The 18,432-nt window shown below is 51.0% G+C and overlaps 1 protein-coding gene across 1 annotated transcript in view; it reads left to right on the forward strand.

Moving 5' to 3' along the window:
• Positions 1 to 18,432, forward strand: part of LOC122384818 (tyrosine-protein phosphatase 99A-like) — a 45,559-nt gene that overhangs the window by 23,655 nt on the left and 3,472 nt on the right. Inside the window, exons 2-11 of the mRNA XM_043372569.1 lie at positions 10,037 to 10,157; positions 10,697 to 10,881; positions 12,018 to 12,211; positions 13,021 to 13,135; positions 13,406 to 13,609; positions 13,957 to 14,237; positions 15,570 to 15,841; positions 16,063 to 16,343; positions 16,535 to 16,746; positions 17,591 to 17,716. Coding sequence (XP_043228504.1) covers positions 10,037 to 10,157; positions 10,697 to 10,881; positions 12,018 to 12,211; positions 13,021 to 13,135; positions 13,406 to 13,609; positions 13,957 to 14,237; positions 15,570 to 15,841; positions 16,063 to 16,343; positions 16,535 to 16,746; positions 17,591 to 17,716 — 1,991 coding nt within the window. The remainder of the gene's footprint in view (positions 1 to 10,036; positions 10,158 to 10,696; positions 10,882 to 12,017; positions 12,212 to 13,020; positions 13,136 to 13,405; positions 13,610 to 13,956; positions 14,238 to 15,569; positions 15,842 to 16,062; positions 16,344 to 16,534; positions 16,747 to 17,590; positions 17,717 to 18,432) is intronic.

Consider the following 18,432-nt stretch of genomic DNA (forward strand, 5'->3'; position numbering starts at 1 on the left):
ATGGCGGCATCACCGGAAAACCCGATTTGGCTGGATCCCAATCAGCCTCCCAACCAATCAAATCATGTCGCGCATCAGGGTCAATGACGTCTCATTGAAAGGTCAATCGAGAGCTGATTTATGGTAGATACAACCATATATAAAATGAAAAATGTTGTATCGCTGCCTGATAGGTATGTTTGGTGGGATTATTTTGCCTAAAAGATGCCATACGTCTGGTAAGGGATAGCCGGTTTTTTTTTTTCGAAATGAAGCTTTTCCGTTGAAGAAATTCGCCTGATGAGCACCGGATGTGAAACCACTCTATGTTTTCACCTTGAGTGATGTTAGTAAGCGGCCCACGTTCACGTTAAGGGTCTTCCAGTAATATCTGCGAGTGAAAACGGAATTCTCTCGCCTTGTCAATAAAGAAGTCGGCAAATCAAGAAACTTGGGTGCGTGAGTGGAATCCCGGCCGGTCCCTGCCGACGGGGGCACTGTTCGCGTTGTCGCTAAATTGGATAACAACGCCCGCAGGTAGGGTGAATTGGGACGGCGGAGCCCAGCCATTGGCAAACAAAATCATCGACACGGAAGGGTGGGGAGTGGTGAGCTAGAAATTCAGTCGGTGTTGTCGTCTCTTCAGATCAATCCTGTCTATGTGATACCTGTGGACTGTGCTTTTTTGTTGTTCGTTTAAAAGTATGATTGGTTGTTGTGGGAAGTTGCATCACTTGCGTCCCTGTCTGTGATGAGTTTTATTGGAATCATCCTCAGCTTTTAACAGCTTTCCCTGCTATTATATCAGAAGTTGAAACTAACTTTAAAACCAATATTTCCCATCGACGTTCTCATACCCATTCCATTTCATTCCCTCCACCCATTCCGTCCACCAGTCAGCCACCGTCAGGTCTCCGGTCTCAATTCGCCCCCATGTCACACCGGGTCGCCGGCCATGCTTCTCAATCGGTCACAGGCATGGAAGTGCTGTCCTCTCGGCGCGAGGCCACGGGCTATACATCACTGCAGGGGGCGCGTCAACATTTTGCCCACACAATAGATGGTGGTCAGGGCCGCTGCGGCGGACACGGGGCGGGACGCCGCTCCAAATTGCACATGGGTCCACTGTTAGCGGGTTGGGATAGAGTAGATCTTCACTGACGTGGACTTTGCAGTTGCTGCATTTTTAGGCAGCTTAGCTAGTTAACTAGATTAAATGGCATAAGAAAATATTCATATTGAAACGATAACTGCTTGCAAGGTGTACGAGGAAGTAGGAACACTGAAATAAAAATGGATTATGTGCGTGGGGAATTCCTTGCCGTCAACTCGGTTAAACTCCTTTCAGAATATCTGGCCCTTCTAAGATTAATATTGTTATGATAACTTTGATGCCTTAGCGAATAAGGAGTACAGTGTGAATTGTTCATCAGCCCGACCGCAGCGGTTTCTCTGTCGGGCGTCGCAGAGAGACGGGGATTCCTCTCAGCTCATCACAAGGATTATCAACTATAGAGCGCAGCTAGAACCAGTGAGCATGATCTATATTGGGCCACAGAGATTCAGTGTATGACTATGACGGCGGCTGAGCTGCCGTGACCTCCAGCTGGGCTCTTTCAGGCAGTCGGAGCAGTTTTGACTGGCGGCAACCCCGAGTTGCATCATTCCGCAGTCGACAAATCATCGTTGCCGGGATTTAGTATCGCCGTCCGTCTGTTTTGTCGAATCGTCCCTTGTAAATGTAGTGCAGCGCTCGGTGGGAAGAAGGCCCATATATTGCCGGGACAGATGTCTCTGTTTCAGCTGTGTTGACCTTCCCCGGTTGAGTTCGTTGCGTCAAGGTGGAGCCTTTCTTTCGATATACCACGGCTGTGATGTTCGTAATCGGCCGGGTGCGTCCAATCTTCACTCTCCTGTCTTAGACGTCCTCCGAGATGCATGCCGCGTGATAGCATCGCCTTCGACGAAAAACCGTTGCGGTCCAACACAGTCACCTGGGCCCATTGGCCCTTCGCTCGGAACAATCGGTCGGCCTGCGTGAGAAGCACGGCTTGTCAGTGCTCAGAAGAGGCAGGCAATCTCACCAATTGAGCTCGCGTGTCGTACCCGACGGTGGAAAAACCGCGTCTGACCGAGGGTGCCGTCACGCCGACCTCGATCAGTCGGTGCGGCGCCCCGGCACCGCTTCATCCATTGAAACGGCGCAGAGACAATGGGCCGCCGGTGCCATTAGCAGCGAGCCCGACCTCTCGACCTGACCCGGCTGGAGGTGCAGGTCACAGGTCAGCCGCGCGGGCCGCTCGGATCCGGCAGTGGTGCCGACTGGGTCGCGCTGGTGATGGCTCAGCTCGGCCCGGTCAGGGCTCCACCGACAGATGACTGACGTGTCAGTGACTGCCGTACAGGGGGTCCCGGTGGCTGCACGCGCCGCTCGGCCGTTGCAGGCGCGTGCTGGGCCTGTATAGTGTCTCATAGTTCCGCCCGACAATTCTGTGGACGCAGCGGCTCAACCATGAATCCCCGAACAGTGCCTTGAATGCATTGAGCATTGAGGCGCGGCCCCATCGAGCGAGAAATGAGACCCTTGCGACGAGAAATGACAGGATCAATGTCCAGCTTTGCCGGCGAGCCTACCGTTGATTCTACTTCATGTGACAATGTAATAGCAGGGTTAAAGCCGGACTTTTGACTGGCCTGTAATTCTATTGAGCTGAAGCGTGGGCTGCTGGGCTGAGCAGTTTTATTTTGCGCCGCGAACAATCGCTGAGTGGCAGCAAGAGCTATTAATTACATGATCAATGGGGTGGCTGTAAAATACTGCCTTAGACCCAGAATTTAAAAGGTACACTGAAGCTTATTTTGGGGATTCGATTCATGGCAACAATAATGGAATTATGATGGATGAATCATTAGAAATTTTTTACCAGCTACGAATATACATGTCAAAACATAGGTGAACGCTCGGTGGCATCTCCGAAATGGCATAATGCTGCATTAAAAACCACCTATGTGTTACTGCTCTACAAACCCTCATATGACTGTTGATTCATGTGTAGTTGATTACTTTCTACGCCTCGATTGAAAAATATAAATGGCAAAAATTTGTTAAAAACTTTTTGGCAACTTGTAGTTATTTGGTTCACGATATTCCGAAGTTCAGAGAGTTTGCCAGTATCCCTTATAAGTCACTGCGGAGCCAAAGCTTCTAGCCCAGCGACACCGATTCAGCGGCACTGACCTAAGGCCACTGGCCGGCCGGTACTGACCCCAGGTCGCTGGTCGGCCGATGCTGAGCCGATGGCGCTGGCTGGCCGGTAGGTACTGATCGGTAAGGCGCCGACCCCAGGGCGCTGCCTGGCTGGCACTGCACTGGCCGGAAGGCCGCAGCGGCCGGACGATCCGGCTCCGCCCGGCGCCGGAGGTCGGCAAGACGCCGTAAAAGTCCACCCGCGGCTTGGCCACTGATAAACGGCCGGAGCTGATTTCAATAACAAGAGGTGCGAGGCGGATCCCCTGTGAGACGCCGCGGCGAATGAGACGACCGGCCCGCGGTGCGCCGCGCTGCCTTCATCTGCAGTCCCCCCTCCGCGCTATTATCCTCCAGTCCCTTCAATACCAGACGGAGTCCCAGAGGAGATGCCCAGCCGCAATCTTGCAGGAACAACAAAGCTCGACACAACACAACAGCATGCAAGGAAACACCAGTCTGTGTTCAGACTTACGACACCTTTGATGATAGACTATTCATACTATTTATAGCTGAAGTTGAATATATGCCCTCGCGGTGTTGCAGAATTTGCGTCACATGCGTATGCGAGGGCCTTTGAAAGACTCAGCATGGAGCCTGTCTCTAGGAATTATGAATGTCTCAGCTGATAATAAATGACGAGCCTGATTTATCTATTGGCGTGGAATGCCTGACCAAGTGCATTTACTTTTTACTGCTACATCCATTATACGACGTATGGTCGATGCGATCATCCCCACTCCCTGGAATGGTCTTTTACCCTGCCTTTGGTCTCCGCCAGCATTTCTATCGACAGCCCGTCAACAATAAATAAAACTCCATCAGAAAACCGGCAGGAAGCCGAAAAGAAGCGCACTTCTCTCTGGCTCGAGTTGCGAACTTCCATATTCGACTGGGCGGAAGGGCCGGGCCGCTGGGACGGCGCTCGCTGGGATTTCTCCTCAGCGGGGTACCGGGCTGATCGGCGACATCTGCAGGGTCGCATCCGGCGGCACGTCGCGGCGCTCGTTCTGCCGGCTCATTGGTCGCCGTCCCGACCGATGGCTCAATTGAACACAAATAGCGCCCGCCGCGCAGATGGAGGGGACGATCCGGCAAATGTGACAGATTCTCATATGTGGAGTGATATGGTGTGGTTAGTGTAGGAAGAGGGATCGAAGAGAGGGATCTGGAGAATACATGATGAGAGGGTATGTTGGAGGGGTGACAGATATTCTCGTAGGAATAAAAGCGGTGGATATGGGGAGAGATAAAGGAGACAAGGAAATGAACCAGACTATCGAACTGCATGTGCAACATTGCGTAGTTGCTCAATATGAATTTGAAACGGTGAAATAATGAATGCAAGTGATAGACATTTGCTTTTAATTAAGTTATTGTGTGGGATATTTGAGATTCACCAAAATACTACGAGTAGTACAGTATCGACACTTCCTTTTATGATAGTATCTGGCCGAGCTCTGTTGATGACAAAATGGCGAAAATTTATTGGGCTGCAATAGCGTCAGTTCGATTTATAGGCCTATAAACGGTGACGCGCTCAAATCAATCCCTACTTCCCAGCGGGTAGTTACCCAAAGGGAGTGACGGATACTCTTGGTTTGAAAGTGCGAAGGCTGGTGCTCCTTTCCGTCTTTGCAGTGACACATGTGGCAGCTCGCCGGGTATAAAGTTATTGTTTTATAATGAATTGATCTGGTAGTTATATGCCGAAAGTACAACATCGATTATTTCAACCGATGTATTGAACCTTGGCGTTAATTTATTCCTTTTCCTATTACATTTAAAATATAACTTTTCGTCGTTTGATAGAAAACATCACTTCGCAATAATTTACAGTGTTTGATTCAAAAACTTTGACGTGGATGAAAACACTGAAGCGCGCAAGCCGCGTCGAGCTCTTTGCAAAACAGTCGCCAAACTTTTTCAATGTGACTTCGCAGTCACTCTCGGCTCGCAAGTACATACCACAATATTTTACATAACCACTTGGAGCTGTGCGCTGCCACCACATCTCCAAAAATGTTCCGATCCGTATCTGGCATTTCATCGTCGTTGATGTTGGTTGGGGAACGGGTTTGAACTGTTCGATACTCTACTGAGATGGTTCAGCAGCCCTCTGTCCGACGACATAAACTTGTCATTCGGCCCGTCTACGTCTCAACTTCTGCTATCAAATTGTCCCTGTCTTGGTCGCTGTGGTGGCAGGGCTGACTAACTTCACTCGGGCGGCGGTCCTCCGCCAGAGGCGCGCATCACCGCAGGGCGTATGTGGGTGTGTGCAGAGTCCGTACAGGGTGTCTGTGCGCAGGGTTTATGTGGTGTGTGTGTGGGGCCAGTAGGATTAGTTTGGAATGACCAGATGAGAGCAGATATTGGAAAGAGGGGAGTTTATTATTTGTATTATGTAACTTATGTGTTGCTTATCTGAAATCATAACCATACGTTATTCGGGAGTATTTGCATGTTTTTATGTGGGTGGTTTGCAGGAAACTTTATAAATATTCCCTGGCCTATCCGTCTCAAGACGGCTAGGCTTTTGTCGTATAATCCCTCACATAAGTTAGCTTAGAAAACAAAAGTATTTGATCCTCTAGAGACCTTAGACAGGGCTGCTTTTAGCGAGTTATCTTAAAATGATTAAAAGCAGCACGCGCCGGAGGCTGGAGTATGATATCAAAGCGCGCTGTATGCCGAGCCTGCCACAGAGATATTGTTTACTCCCGTGAGAGAAGGGAAGCTACCTTCTTAGAACATTAATCGGATCATAATCTGGGCAATGGGGCAAAACTGCTGCAGGCCTCTTTTCTTCTTCTTGGAACTATAAATGGATTATAAATATTGGTCTTGCGCTTGTGAATTAAAAACGGAATGATGTTGTTTTTAAAAACTGTGTTTGTTATAAACTAGACCATGAACTATTTACGGAGATGCTTCGTCGCATGTAAGAGCGCCGATAAGCTGTCTGAAATTGATTGACGCCGCGTGTATGAAAGCATTGACTATAAACTTAAAAGCACGATCAAATTTTACTTGCAAATTCAGCCTTTACTGCGGTACTTTATTTTTGGTCAGCGGTCACTTTATGTGATGGATGCTCCTATATTTTCCAGTTAATATGCCTCTTTAGAAGTCGGTAATCCGTCCGCTCGACGTCTGTTGCTGACAAGTGGCAGGTCTTTTTAGACAACTTTCTACCTGTCTTCGACGACCATGCCCCCCTCAAAAATGTGCTGATAAGAAATCCTACAGCGCCCCCTGTATCTGCCGCCACCCGCGACATTATGTCCAGACGTCGCTCCGCGTTACGTCGGCTAGGCCGCGAGTCTCCCGAGTATAAGGCTCTTAACCGCTCCGTCCGTGCCGCCTTACGCCGAGACCGCCGTCACGTCCTCCAAAACGAGATCAGCGAGCGTGGGGTAAACAAAGTCTGGCAAAGCATCAAATCAGTGATCGCCGGAAAGAAAGATGGTCCAAATATTCAGCCCGATCTATCTCCCGACGATCTGAACTCCTTCTTCGTCTCTGTCGGGCCCCGCATTGCCGCCGAACTGAGTACCCAAAACAACGATACTGATCTAAATGTACGTCTACCCCGTGTCGGCGCATGCAGCTTTAGGCCGAGGGCCATCACTCTCGGGGAACTCGGACTCACAGTGTTCAACATGCGAAACTCTGCCGCGCGTGGCACTGACGGTATATGCATCCGCATGTTAAAAGTATGCTTCCAAACTATTGGCGACATCATTTTACACATCATCAACGTCTCAATAACCCGTTCCGACATTCCTGACCCCTGGAAACACTCTATCGTTCAACCGATCTTCAAGTCTGGCAACCCATCTGACCCCAGCAATTTCAGACCGATCTCCCTAGTTCCCGTAATCATGAAAATCATCGAGCGTGTAATCCATCAGCAGCTCTATCACTATCTCACCCATAACCACCTTCTTTCGTCTACCCAACACGGATTCCGCCCCCGACACTCCACTGAGACTGCGCTGCTGTCAGTCACAGATAGCATCCTTGCCGCCACCGATAGGGGTGAGATCTCAATGCTATGCCTCATAGACCTCAGCAAATGTTTTGACGTCATTGACCATGAACTCCTTGTCAAAAAGCTCCAAATCTACGGTATTGAGACCTCCTGGTTTTCCGCTTATCTTCAGGGACACACGCAGAGTGTATCCCTGAAAGACAAAACCGGCCGTAAGATAACCTCTCGACCGCTCCCAAACACCGTAGGAGTTTTCCAGGGTTCGGCTCTGGGTCCCCTCCTCTTCACTATATTCTCCAACGACCTCTCACTATTTGCCGGAGACGCCACCGCTTATCAGTACGCAGACGACACCCAGATATTGGTGAGCGGCCCACGCAACGACATCAGGAGTCTCATCTCGCGCATGGAGGCATCGCTAGAGTCACTTAACGCATGGTTCTGCGCACACGCCCTGAAAGTCAACGCTTCTAAAACTCAACTGATGGTATTCGGTAGCCGACAAAACCTACGTAACCTGCCTCGCTTCAAAATCTCTTTCCGTGACGCTGAGCTCCTGCCGTGCGCGCAGGTGGGAAACCTAGGTGTTGTATTCGACGGCGCACTCACCTGGGAAGCACACGTGGCCGAGCTGAGCCGTCGCTGCACGGGCGTACTGATCGGCCTCTCCCACGCACGACACTGCCTCCCAGACGGTATCCTCAAAACGATCGTGACTGCACTCGTCATCTCGCGCGTCCAGTACTGCCTCACTGTATATGGAAACGGCTCCCAGAAAAACTTCGACCGACTCCAAAAAATTCTAAACTTTGCAGCACGGGTCATATTCGGCCGCCGGAAATTCGATCACGTCTCTGGCCTCCGCGATTCACTCGGATGGATGCCTCCGAAAGCTATGGCCGATGTTAAAACCATGGTAACTGCGCAGAAAATAATAAGCAACGGCGAGCCCGAAGCACTAGCTGCCATCTTCACGAATAACAGTGACGCGCGAGAGAGATCCACACGACAGGACCACCTCTTCCACCTTCCACGCTCGCGGCTCGAGACTGGCAAGCGACGGTTCGCCTACCGGGCCGCGGCGCTACTCAACAGTCTGCCTCCCGGTGTCATCGAACAGCGCCCCGCCCAATTCGCCCGTGCGGCCAAGGCTGCAGTCTGTCCGGCGATGACGACCGCCCGACGATGACCCGTGTCAGGGGAAGGAGGTGCGACATCCGTGTGCGGTGTGCTGTCTTGAATCGTCCGTTTGTATATAGAGAGAGCGAATGTCCAGCGATTGAATTTGTATGCCTGTGTTTCTTGTCCCCGCATGTTTTTGTCTGTGCCCGACTCAGACTCTGGACTGTAATCGCCACGCCCCGCGTGGATTGTCCATGAAGGTAATACAATACAATACAATACAATACGCTGCCGGCCTCTCTCGGCTCCAGCCCGCGCTTGCCGGGTCTGTTCGTTCCGTGACGGCCGGCGCGCGGTCGCCCCGGGCAGAGGCTCCGCTCCGACCCCTGACCCCGTGCACCAGGTGCACGTGCGGCTCTTCAGAGCTCCGCAGGGGGCTAATGAACGCGGCCCAGAGGTTTAGTGCCGGGTCCGCCGCCACTGCGTGCCAGCCGTCGCGGCGACAGGATACGCAGTTTACGGCACGCGGTGAAGGCAGGGCTGGGTGGTTATCTGCGGAGTCAAGTCAAGTCAGAGGTGATTATTGAAGCAGCTCGGAAAGAGCTGAGAACGATTTATATCATTGGAGTGTGACGCCTTGCATCTCGCTGCATTGTAACACCAGACGGTGCGGAGGCTTTGTGGCCATCGAGTGCCGCGGTGTGGTGAGATATGGTTATTGGTTGTCCTCTGCATACGACCACCCTGGCAGGGAGCCTGTCTGCAGAGGTTCTGAGACCCAGACGCCTCCACCTGAGGTCACAAACCTGCACGATCATAACTCACCACGTCTCCCTGCAGCCAGACATGAGTCACCCCGTCAACCCCAGCCGGCCTGCTTATCGAAACCTTGCGGCAGACTGAGTGAGATCCGTCAAATCGCGGCCCGAACCGCACCGACAGCCATCACTAACTTCTGACCTCAGCTCGGTCACAGACAGCGCGATACGGTGGCCGCTGGGAGACGGCCGGACGCCGATTACACCGGCTGTCAGTCTGCGCTTCTGCCGCTCCACTGGCGACATTGTACCGGCGTCATTCGAGCTGACAGCGGTGCTCGAACGCGGCTGTTTGTTCGTCGCCGTCACCGCCGCCGCCGCCGCCGCCGCACTACCCAGCGATTTGTTGTTGCGGTGGTGAAATATTTTACGGTTCGGCCGCGGACCACCCGTGCAGATGGAAGGCAGACGACGGCGCTGCAGTCACGTCGTTAGGGCCGTCGATGGCGCTCGGCACTCGTTAAAAGTCGGCGCATCACTGAAGACGCAGAGAGTTGGCGGCGCAGTAACGAACGGGGGTAGTGAAATGAGCGGGGATGGCGGGGACACTTGACGGTCTGGATGTTAGCAAACAAATTCGCCGCACCGCAGTGCGAATAGATTTGAGCGAAATGCTCTGAAATGATTTGGTGATGCTGATGAGGCATGCTCGCGTAGCCGGTTTACCTCCCGTGAAACACCTGCAACACACATTTGTTTTATGCAAACATAAATCACACACGTGCGCTCACCTGCTTACCCAGGATTATCGTCACTACCTTACATATCATATAACTTATCCAAATTATTTAGTTCTAAATTCCATATCTTTTACAACTTTAAAACGAAGTCAACTATTCCCGTTTCCCATAACGCACTTCTCCTTTGTTTCAGACGTCCCGCAGGCGCCTCAGCGTCCTCTGGTGGTCAGTTTTACATCCCGGTCTGCCAAACTGTCCTGGGCACCGCTCTACACTGCCGACACGCCTGCGATGAACTACGTCCTGCAGAAAAGGTATGTACACGAGAAGGGGTACCTCCAGAAGAGATTTGAAAGCGTTAGGGGTGTCTTTGTTTGATGTGAGCGTTATAGGCTGTTGATTGCTATTTGTGGTCGCTCCATATTAGTAAAGAAGAGAAGTGCCCTTGATACAATTCTTAATAGATTGTCTTAACAACTTATCAGCGCAATAAGTGTTAAACGATCCAAGCTAGCTTGCATCTACATATCACGCCTACTGTGCAGAGTGCAGAGTGGCCGCGCCCCACATATTTGGTCATGCTGTGTAATTTTGAGAACTGCCGCTAGATGGCAGCACAGACCATGCCTGAAGTGGTATGCTGTACCGCAAAGCCCGGGAGCAATGCGCACAGCGCATAACGCGCTGAGGCGGTCTTTGCGTCCATAAATGACCACATTTAGTCAGGCTGCATGGTCGATAATGTTTCAATTACACTCAAAGGGTAGTTCACCTGCCATCACAAAAACAAGGAGAAGTAATGAAGGTCAAGCCGTTAGTGTTATATCGCGATTCACCGTCGTTACTTTTGCAGACGATACGACCCGCCTGGTCCGTGGGACCAAGAGACTGAGATCACCATCCCCGACAACCGCACCACCTTCAACGTCACGGGACTGCTGCCCTTCACGGCCTACAGCTTCCGCATCTTCTCTGTCAACAGCGTGGGCCGCAGTCTGGCCAGCGAACCCTCCTACCCGATGGTCACACACAGAGAACGTGAGTAGCTGGACGCCACGTGTGTTCTTATGACCTTCTAGGGCAATACAATATTCCAAACTTATAATATCATCGGGATTTATATTATAAATAAATGTGCATGATGCATGTTTAGCGATATGAGAGGGGCTGACTTTCCTGACGGGCATCGGTGATCAGGCATCTATTTTCTGCCAAAGGCCGGAGCAGGCCTGCGGCGGCCGTTAAATATTTAAAGTCGGCCAGCGGCGCCATTGTGATGAATGCTGGAGTTAATGGGCACGGCTCTAATCAATGGCCAAAGCTTGGACGTGTGCGGAGTTAAGTTCGGCTGCTCCAAGGTCTCTGCGCCGAGGGGCGCACCAAAAAATACGTAGTACGGCTTTTGGAGAGTATTCACATGTTGTTTTTGTAATTCAATATGCTTGTTGTTTGGACGGAAAGCTGTATTTTTCGGCAGTTTTATCAATTTTTTTTTACTTTTAAATAATGTTCTGTGCGTGTTTACATAGAATTTCGTCGATAATCATGCGTCATAAATTGATTTATAAAAGTTATAAATACGATCAACGTGAGCCAAGACGGATATCACCTGTATCAAGACATCTGTCACGAAACACATAACTGCAAGTTTCCTACCTTTGATGAATGTCCCTATCAGCTTCCATTTATCACATCGGGGGTGTGCTGAAGTCCCGCCCAGCCATGAAGCTCGAATAGGGCCACTGGGCTATGGGCCCAGTGTCATTTGATTCTCGGTGGTCTATTTTCAGCTCGGTCGGATCGCACAGGCTGAGATGCTCTGCTCCGATATGATTATTGTATGTGGCTGAAATTCAGCGCCCGGAGCCAGATGACATTTAAATCCATGGACTATGAAAACCCGGCTGCGACCAAGCCAGCTGGGTTCTGCGATTTGCTTGCAGAGCGAAACGCTGATGAGAGCTGTTATGTACTCGATATGTCAGAAAACATTGTTTTTGTTTTTGTATAAAATATGCAAATGTTTTGTCTTAATTGATATGTGCTGAGCGTATGAAAGCGTTTTGTCGATACCAAGAGACCCAGCAGTTATAGGTGCCTTTTTACGTTGTTTTAGTCCCTGTATACACACGAGACAAGCTCTAACTTTGCTGACATTTGGTACTGTTTTTCAGCGCCGAGCGGGAAGCCGACGGTGATCAAGACGTTCAGTCCGAGCTCGGACTCGATCGAGGTGGTCTGGAGGCCGCCGGACCGGTCCGAGATGAACGGAGAGTTTATCGGCTACCGGCTCTCCGTCCGACCTCGGGACAAGGTCGATATGGAGTGGACCCAAACCGACCTCCCGGGAAACGTCAACGAATCGACGGTACGGCAGCGGAAGGCGCGCGGACGAACCGTCAATTCCACGGCAGATTTCTTGCGAGCGCTACCACGAACAGCCATTGTTCATTGCCCAGGAGAGACATAGACACCGCTCCGCGTCCCTGTGCCATTCGTTCCAAGCTCGGCGCAAACAAGCCGGCTATTGGGTGGGCGGTGACGGCGCCGCCGCGTCTCTGTCGCGCCACGTTTGTGTCCGTCCCTCACCGGACATTGCGCCGTAATCGAATCTACCTCGGCCGGCGGCGGCGGCGCCGGCCGCGTCGTAAACGGACCGCTGTGTCTGGCGGGCGCGTTGTCCTCGCGTCGGCGGCCGTACGGTCGTGGCGGACGCACGTTTTTACCGAGAGAGCCCGGCTCAGAAGCTCGCTGTAAACTGGTCACGAACGACCACTAAACGGCCGTGAAACGGAGGGTGGCCAGAGCCGCACGGCAGACCGTGAGAGCCCCTGGTCCCAGAGAGTGCCAATACGGGACGACGAGAGCGGTGTGATCGTTTTTGTGGTAGCCCACACTGGGTTTGGTGATTTTAGGAGGGGCACGAGGGTTTACTGGCGAGGTATTTATAGTGCACCCGAGGAATTATGGTGATTTGTTTTCAAGCGTAGAGCAATATTGTTCCCATATAATACTCGAGAATGCCTAACATTTTCACCTTTATGTGTATATGCCAAATGCACTTAGGCTGTACTTGTCTCTTTCATTGAGCCTTATAACACCGATATTTGGCTTTATTGTAGCAGCCGTCTCTCTGCTGAATGAATACTTTTTCTAACATGCATATTCTGTTTTCAGAGCCACGTAATTGAGGATCTCAGACCGTACACAGAGTACCTGATACGAATTCAAGTGAAGAATATGATGGGGGCGGGTCCGGCCACTGTCGTTAGGGAAACCACCAAAGATGGAGGTATGTTCATTATTTCAGGTGTGATCGTTAGCTTTGTTTCTCATGTTAATTATCGTGTTAAGTATAATTCTCGGCCGTTTCTCTGAACACTTGACTAATCCAACTCAAGAGGCAATTTAATTTACTCGAATGATGATTACTTTTAGGCTATGAAGATCTTAACGAGGAATGCAGTACCTATACGAATGAGTTCATCTTCAGAAGAAATATATCCAAATCATTTCAAAATGCTGATCTTCTCTCTCCCCTCTCCCCCTCCTCCTTTCTTAGTGCCGGAGCGTCCGGAGAACCTGACGCACGCCGCCGTCGGGGACAGCTGGGCCTGGCTGACCTGGAGCGAGCCCATCCACCCCAACGGTGTCATCGTGGGCTACTACCTCTACTTCGAGTTCACCGACTACGACAGGAACATCACCGACAACCGGATCATCACCGAGGCCCGGCCGCGCATGGAGTACAACCTCACCGGGCTGAGTAAGTGACGGCGACGGGGCAGGAGATAGGGTTAGGGGTGGCCCCCTGCCGTAGGTAACCGTACTTTTTTATTCGTGCACTGCAGTGTGCAGTGTCTTGAAATGCTCACACCTGGGCAAACTATGAACGACTCAAACAAATGATTTGCTAAATCACCGAATCTCTATCAATACTGAATCTAATCTGAATCACTGAATCTAACTGAATCTCTATTAATACAAATTAATCGCAGTGTGAATTATTACCCCTCCCCTCCACGCAATGCCGTACACCCTTGGCGTAGCTAGACTACACGCCATGACGAGACCCTCACTAAGCCTCCCTTCCCGCCCTTCCCCCTCATTCAGTGCCGTACACCCGCTACACGGTGTGGCTGCACGCCAAGACCAGCAAGCACGAGGGTGACCGCTCCGAGACGCTCTCGCTGCGCACGGACGTGGGCGGTCCGGGCGCGCCGCTGATCACTAACGCCACGTGCCGCGCCGACACGTCGATCGTGGTGCGCTGGCGTCGGCCGCGACAGCTGCGGGGATCCATCGACTTCTACTACGTGCGCTACCGCGGCGAGTTCGACCCGGACCTCGAGCAGGTCATGATCGAGACCAATCCGGAGGTCGCAGAGGAACAGGTGGGTTACAGTTACAGAACCGAACTTTTACGGTGTACGCACGAATAATATTTGTGCATGCATTATTTATGTGAAAAGTTCATTTTAATCATAAAGTAACATAAAGCTGTTTTAAAGCTTGTTATTTAATGCTGATACTGCTATGAGCTCTAGGTCGTTCAATAAGTAAGGTAAAATGTACCATAGTTCATTTATATGAGGAATTCAAGCAAAATCAAATATGCCATCTGAATCTTTGAACAATTTCCTACACAACCTTCGAAACTGTTTTTGGGAGTTTGGATCATTGTCCGAACACGGTCGGTGTGAAAACATTGATGCAGCAGAGTTCCGTTCTAAAAATCCCCGGTTTGTCATGCGAGCCAAAATCCGCCTCAAAATGAGTGAGTTGACCCTGATGACGCTATTGCCATTAGCAATGCTTCCTGGTGAACAGCTGGTACGATTTCAACAAGAACACAGCTGCAGTGTAAGAGACAAAGTTCTAGAGCAGGTACTTGTGCCCGCAGGCCTCTCTGGATTTGGCACTATCTGTAAAGTCAGGGAGCTGATTATGGAGACCCAAAGCATGTGCGTGACTGGCGACTGCTTTCATTAACAGGGTGAAGTGTTATGTCGAAACAGTTCTGGGCATCATCAGATATGCTTGATATTTACAAGGTCATCACGAGGTTAATACCGAAAGAGCTCACTGGATAACAGAAGGACGCCTGGCGAGGCATCAGTGTGGGGCTCGCTTTGCTTTAGCAGTACAGGAAAGCTTAAGTACAGCCGTGATCTGGCGCCATCCCACTTGAACCTGTTTGGACCACCGGAAAACCTGCTGTGTACGTTGGATTCTTAACTGATCAGGCAATCAATAAAATAATCAAGACATGGCTTTGGAATAGCAATAAGGAGTTTTCCAAGCAGGATTTCCACGCCGGGTGGAGTGCTGGGATAAACGCGTACCTGAACGGTGATTGGATGTAGGCTCGAGTTCCGAAGGCTGGGGAGGCTGGCCGAAGAGACCTGCCAACAAATGCTTATAGCCAATTTGTAGACGATATTTCAATGAAAATATGTTGCTAGTTTTGTGTCGTTGCACCAAATATGGACTGAAATACGTGTGATTTTACCTTGCTTATTGAACGACCTAGACCTAGTACTATTTTGGTGGCGTGGCCCGACCTTGACCGTCCTAAGATTGATGATCATCGTCAGAGCACCGCGTATGTCGTCCCGACCAAATTCATCATATCCAATGTCACGGACAATCTGCTTTTACGTCACGGAAACTATTTTAAAGACGCCACGTATAATCGCGCTGATGTGCTATTTTTACCTCGGCAGATCACACTGGCTAACCTAACAACGGACACGATATACGAAGTGCATGTGGTGGGGGTCACCAAGTCGCGCTTCAACGACTCGCTGCTCTACTGGGGAGAGCCGTCCGAGACCCGGTCCGTGAGACTGCAGCACGACTGTGAGAGGATCCAGCGCATGGAGAGTCTGAAGAAGCGGCGTCACGTCGGCTGGAACCTCAGCTCAGGAATGGTGGCCGGCCTGGCCTGTGCCAGCTTCGCGCTGCTGCTCGCCATGCTGGCGCTTATATTCTGGAGGTGAGCGTCAGGACTGCAGAACCACTGTTAGCATATTGTATGCCTGTAACATGCATTGCATACTGTTGTTTGTTGTTTAAGCTGTGACAATCGCACGCGCGTTTCATTCTAATCATGTCGCGGTGTTTAAGTTTCAAGCATCGAGCTCTAATCAATTTAGTTCCGATTGCGGTGCGAACTGAGAATGTGTTCCTATAAATATGTGCATATCCACTTCGCAGGAAGTACTTCCAGGCGGCGTACAACTACCTGGACGAGCCCAACAAGACACCATCCACGCTCTCCACCGACTGGGAGACCGACTGTCCCGACGGGCCGGGCGCCCCCATCCCCGTCCACCTGTTCCCCAAACACGTGAGCCGACTGCACGCCGACGGCGACATCGGCTTCAGCAAGGAGTACGAGGCCATCCAGACGCAGACCCTGCTGGACGGATACACCTCCGACTTCAGTCAGCAGACCGAGAACAAGGACAAGAACAGATACCTGAATATTGTGGCGTGTAAGTGATATTCGCCTACATCGGTGATTATGGACTTTATCCACTCATTCAGGCCATTTGCATATTTATAATGCTGGTCATCCGCCAGCAGTGTGCTGTTCTGTCTTAGCATATGAATAAAGTGATGTGTTGCCCATTTATGTATATCTCGAATGATTAACTCTACCCTTTATTCCCTCCTTTTCCCCCAGACGACCACACGCGGGTGCCCCTTCAGCCGATGGGCTCCCAGAAGCGGTGCGACTATGTGAACGCCAACTTCATCGACGGCTACCAGAAGCCGTGCGCCTATATCGGCACCCAGGGCCCACTGCCGGCCACCTTCGACTGTTTCTGGAGGATGGTCTGGGAGCAGAACGTGCACATTCTCGTCATGATCACCAACCTGGTGGAGCGCGGACGGGTAAGTTGACTCCCTGGGGTCGGCGCATCGATCAGGCTCCAGCTGCCGAGAGCCGGCCCTAAATGAATTGCCACTTTGTGCCCGTGTTGAAGTTAAGCGATTTTCTCATCTGGTATCGCGCCATCCAGTCGCGGCCAGTGCATGCAGCGCCTGCGGAAGTGCCCGGTGAAAAGTTGGGGCGCTTAGAGGTGTGAACCTCATGACGTTTTAGCCATCGCCGCCCGGGTAGATGGGGTGTTTAAGTGGCAATATTGGTGTGAAGTTTTCAGACTAACGCCAAGCGCTGCGGGATTGATAATGGTCCACAACATGATTCACAAAAAAAAAACTTAACGTAATTTGTAGTTGGGATGCGATCTTTTATTATTACGGCGAAATAATTAACAAAAGATGAACTATTTACTGTCCATTATATTAGTTTTCAGATTGGCGCCATTTATCAATGATCGGCTAACACGTGTACCATTTTTGTGTCTTGTTTTCCATGTCTGTTCACTAGGAGGCCGTTAAGTTGTCGGCGCTGGCTTATTTTGAGGTAAACAGCGCTGATTTGTTGTTGCTGGCCGCGACAGCTCTCTGGTCCGCCGCCGAGTGCTTTTTGCAGTAAATGTGTCGAATGAGGGCCGTTCCAGAATAGCTGCGGATTAGTTCACTAGCCGGGTCTGCTTACACGCTGATCACGCGCGCTCAAAGTGGGCTGCGCTCCGAAAACGACACCTGAAGGCTGCTTGTGTGCGCTGCGGCGGCCGCGCGCTGCCAAAGTTGTGTCATTTGGCTGATGTGTCGATGTTGATGTTTTGCCAGCGCGGGATGGTGTTCAATGACCTACATCGCGTCTTCACAGAAAAAGTGCGACATGTACTGGCCCCAGGAGGGAACAGAGACGTTCGGCGTCGTCAGAGTCACCAACCTCGGCCAGGACGTGATGGCGACCTACACGATTCGCAAGTTCCGAATCCAGCATTTGAAGGTACGCCCTACTTTGCCACCACTGATGGATAGCCCTCGCCCGGTCCAGAAAGGAAATAAGCCACCAGTTAGAGGTAACTATGTCAATAATTTCACCTCGCTTCTCCCACCTTTCCAGAAGTGGCGTCCTAATGACCTGTCCGTCCATCACTCCCGCTCGCCCGACCCCTGGGAGATGCGGCTATCTGTGCCGCTTGTTTTCGCCGGCTCCTGCGGTGGTCGCGCTCTCTGCAGATGCCGTATTTATCCTGTCGTTTGCTGGTCGGCCTCGGTTGTTTTCCATCGGGCTGGAACGGCCGCGTAAATGGTTTTCTGGCGCGCAATATTTCAGTTTGTTTTTACGGTACGGACTCGGGGCGGCTGGGCCAACGCTGAGCGCTGTTGTGTCTGAAGCTGTGGTTAGACAGGCCACTTTGTGCTCGGCCGCACGGTAGGAAGTCGGCGGCGCCACACATCACTCATCTGACGCTGACTTGTGGCTGGTGTGGTGTAATTGGGTCTAAAGCCCACGCCTCTTGAGCACAGTAATCTTTGCAGTTGTGGTGTAATGGAAGAAGATTTTCTTTAGTGAGCAGTTCCGGAAATGCTTCCTTCTTTTTAGCAATGAAACTAAAGATGAAAATGTAATTGAGAGTGCCGCTGCACTTTTGAAGTAGCGACGTTAGCTTGTCTTTGGTATCAATACAATGATCAAAAGGCATCCCATATCACTCTGTA

The sequence above is a fragment of the Amphibalanus amphitrite genome, unplaced genomic scaffold (genome assembly GCF_019059575.1).
Source record: "Amphibalanus amphitrite isolate SeventyFive unplaced genomic scaffold, NRLGWU_Aamphi_draft 000199F_arrow, whole genome shotgun sequence".
Lineage (NCBI taxonomy): Eukaryota > Metazoa > Arthropoda > Thecostraca > Balanomorpha > Balanidae > Amphibalanus > Amphibalanus amphitrite.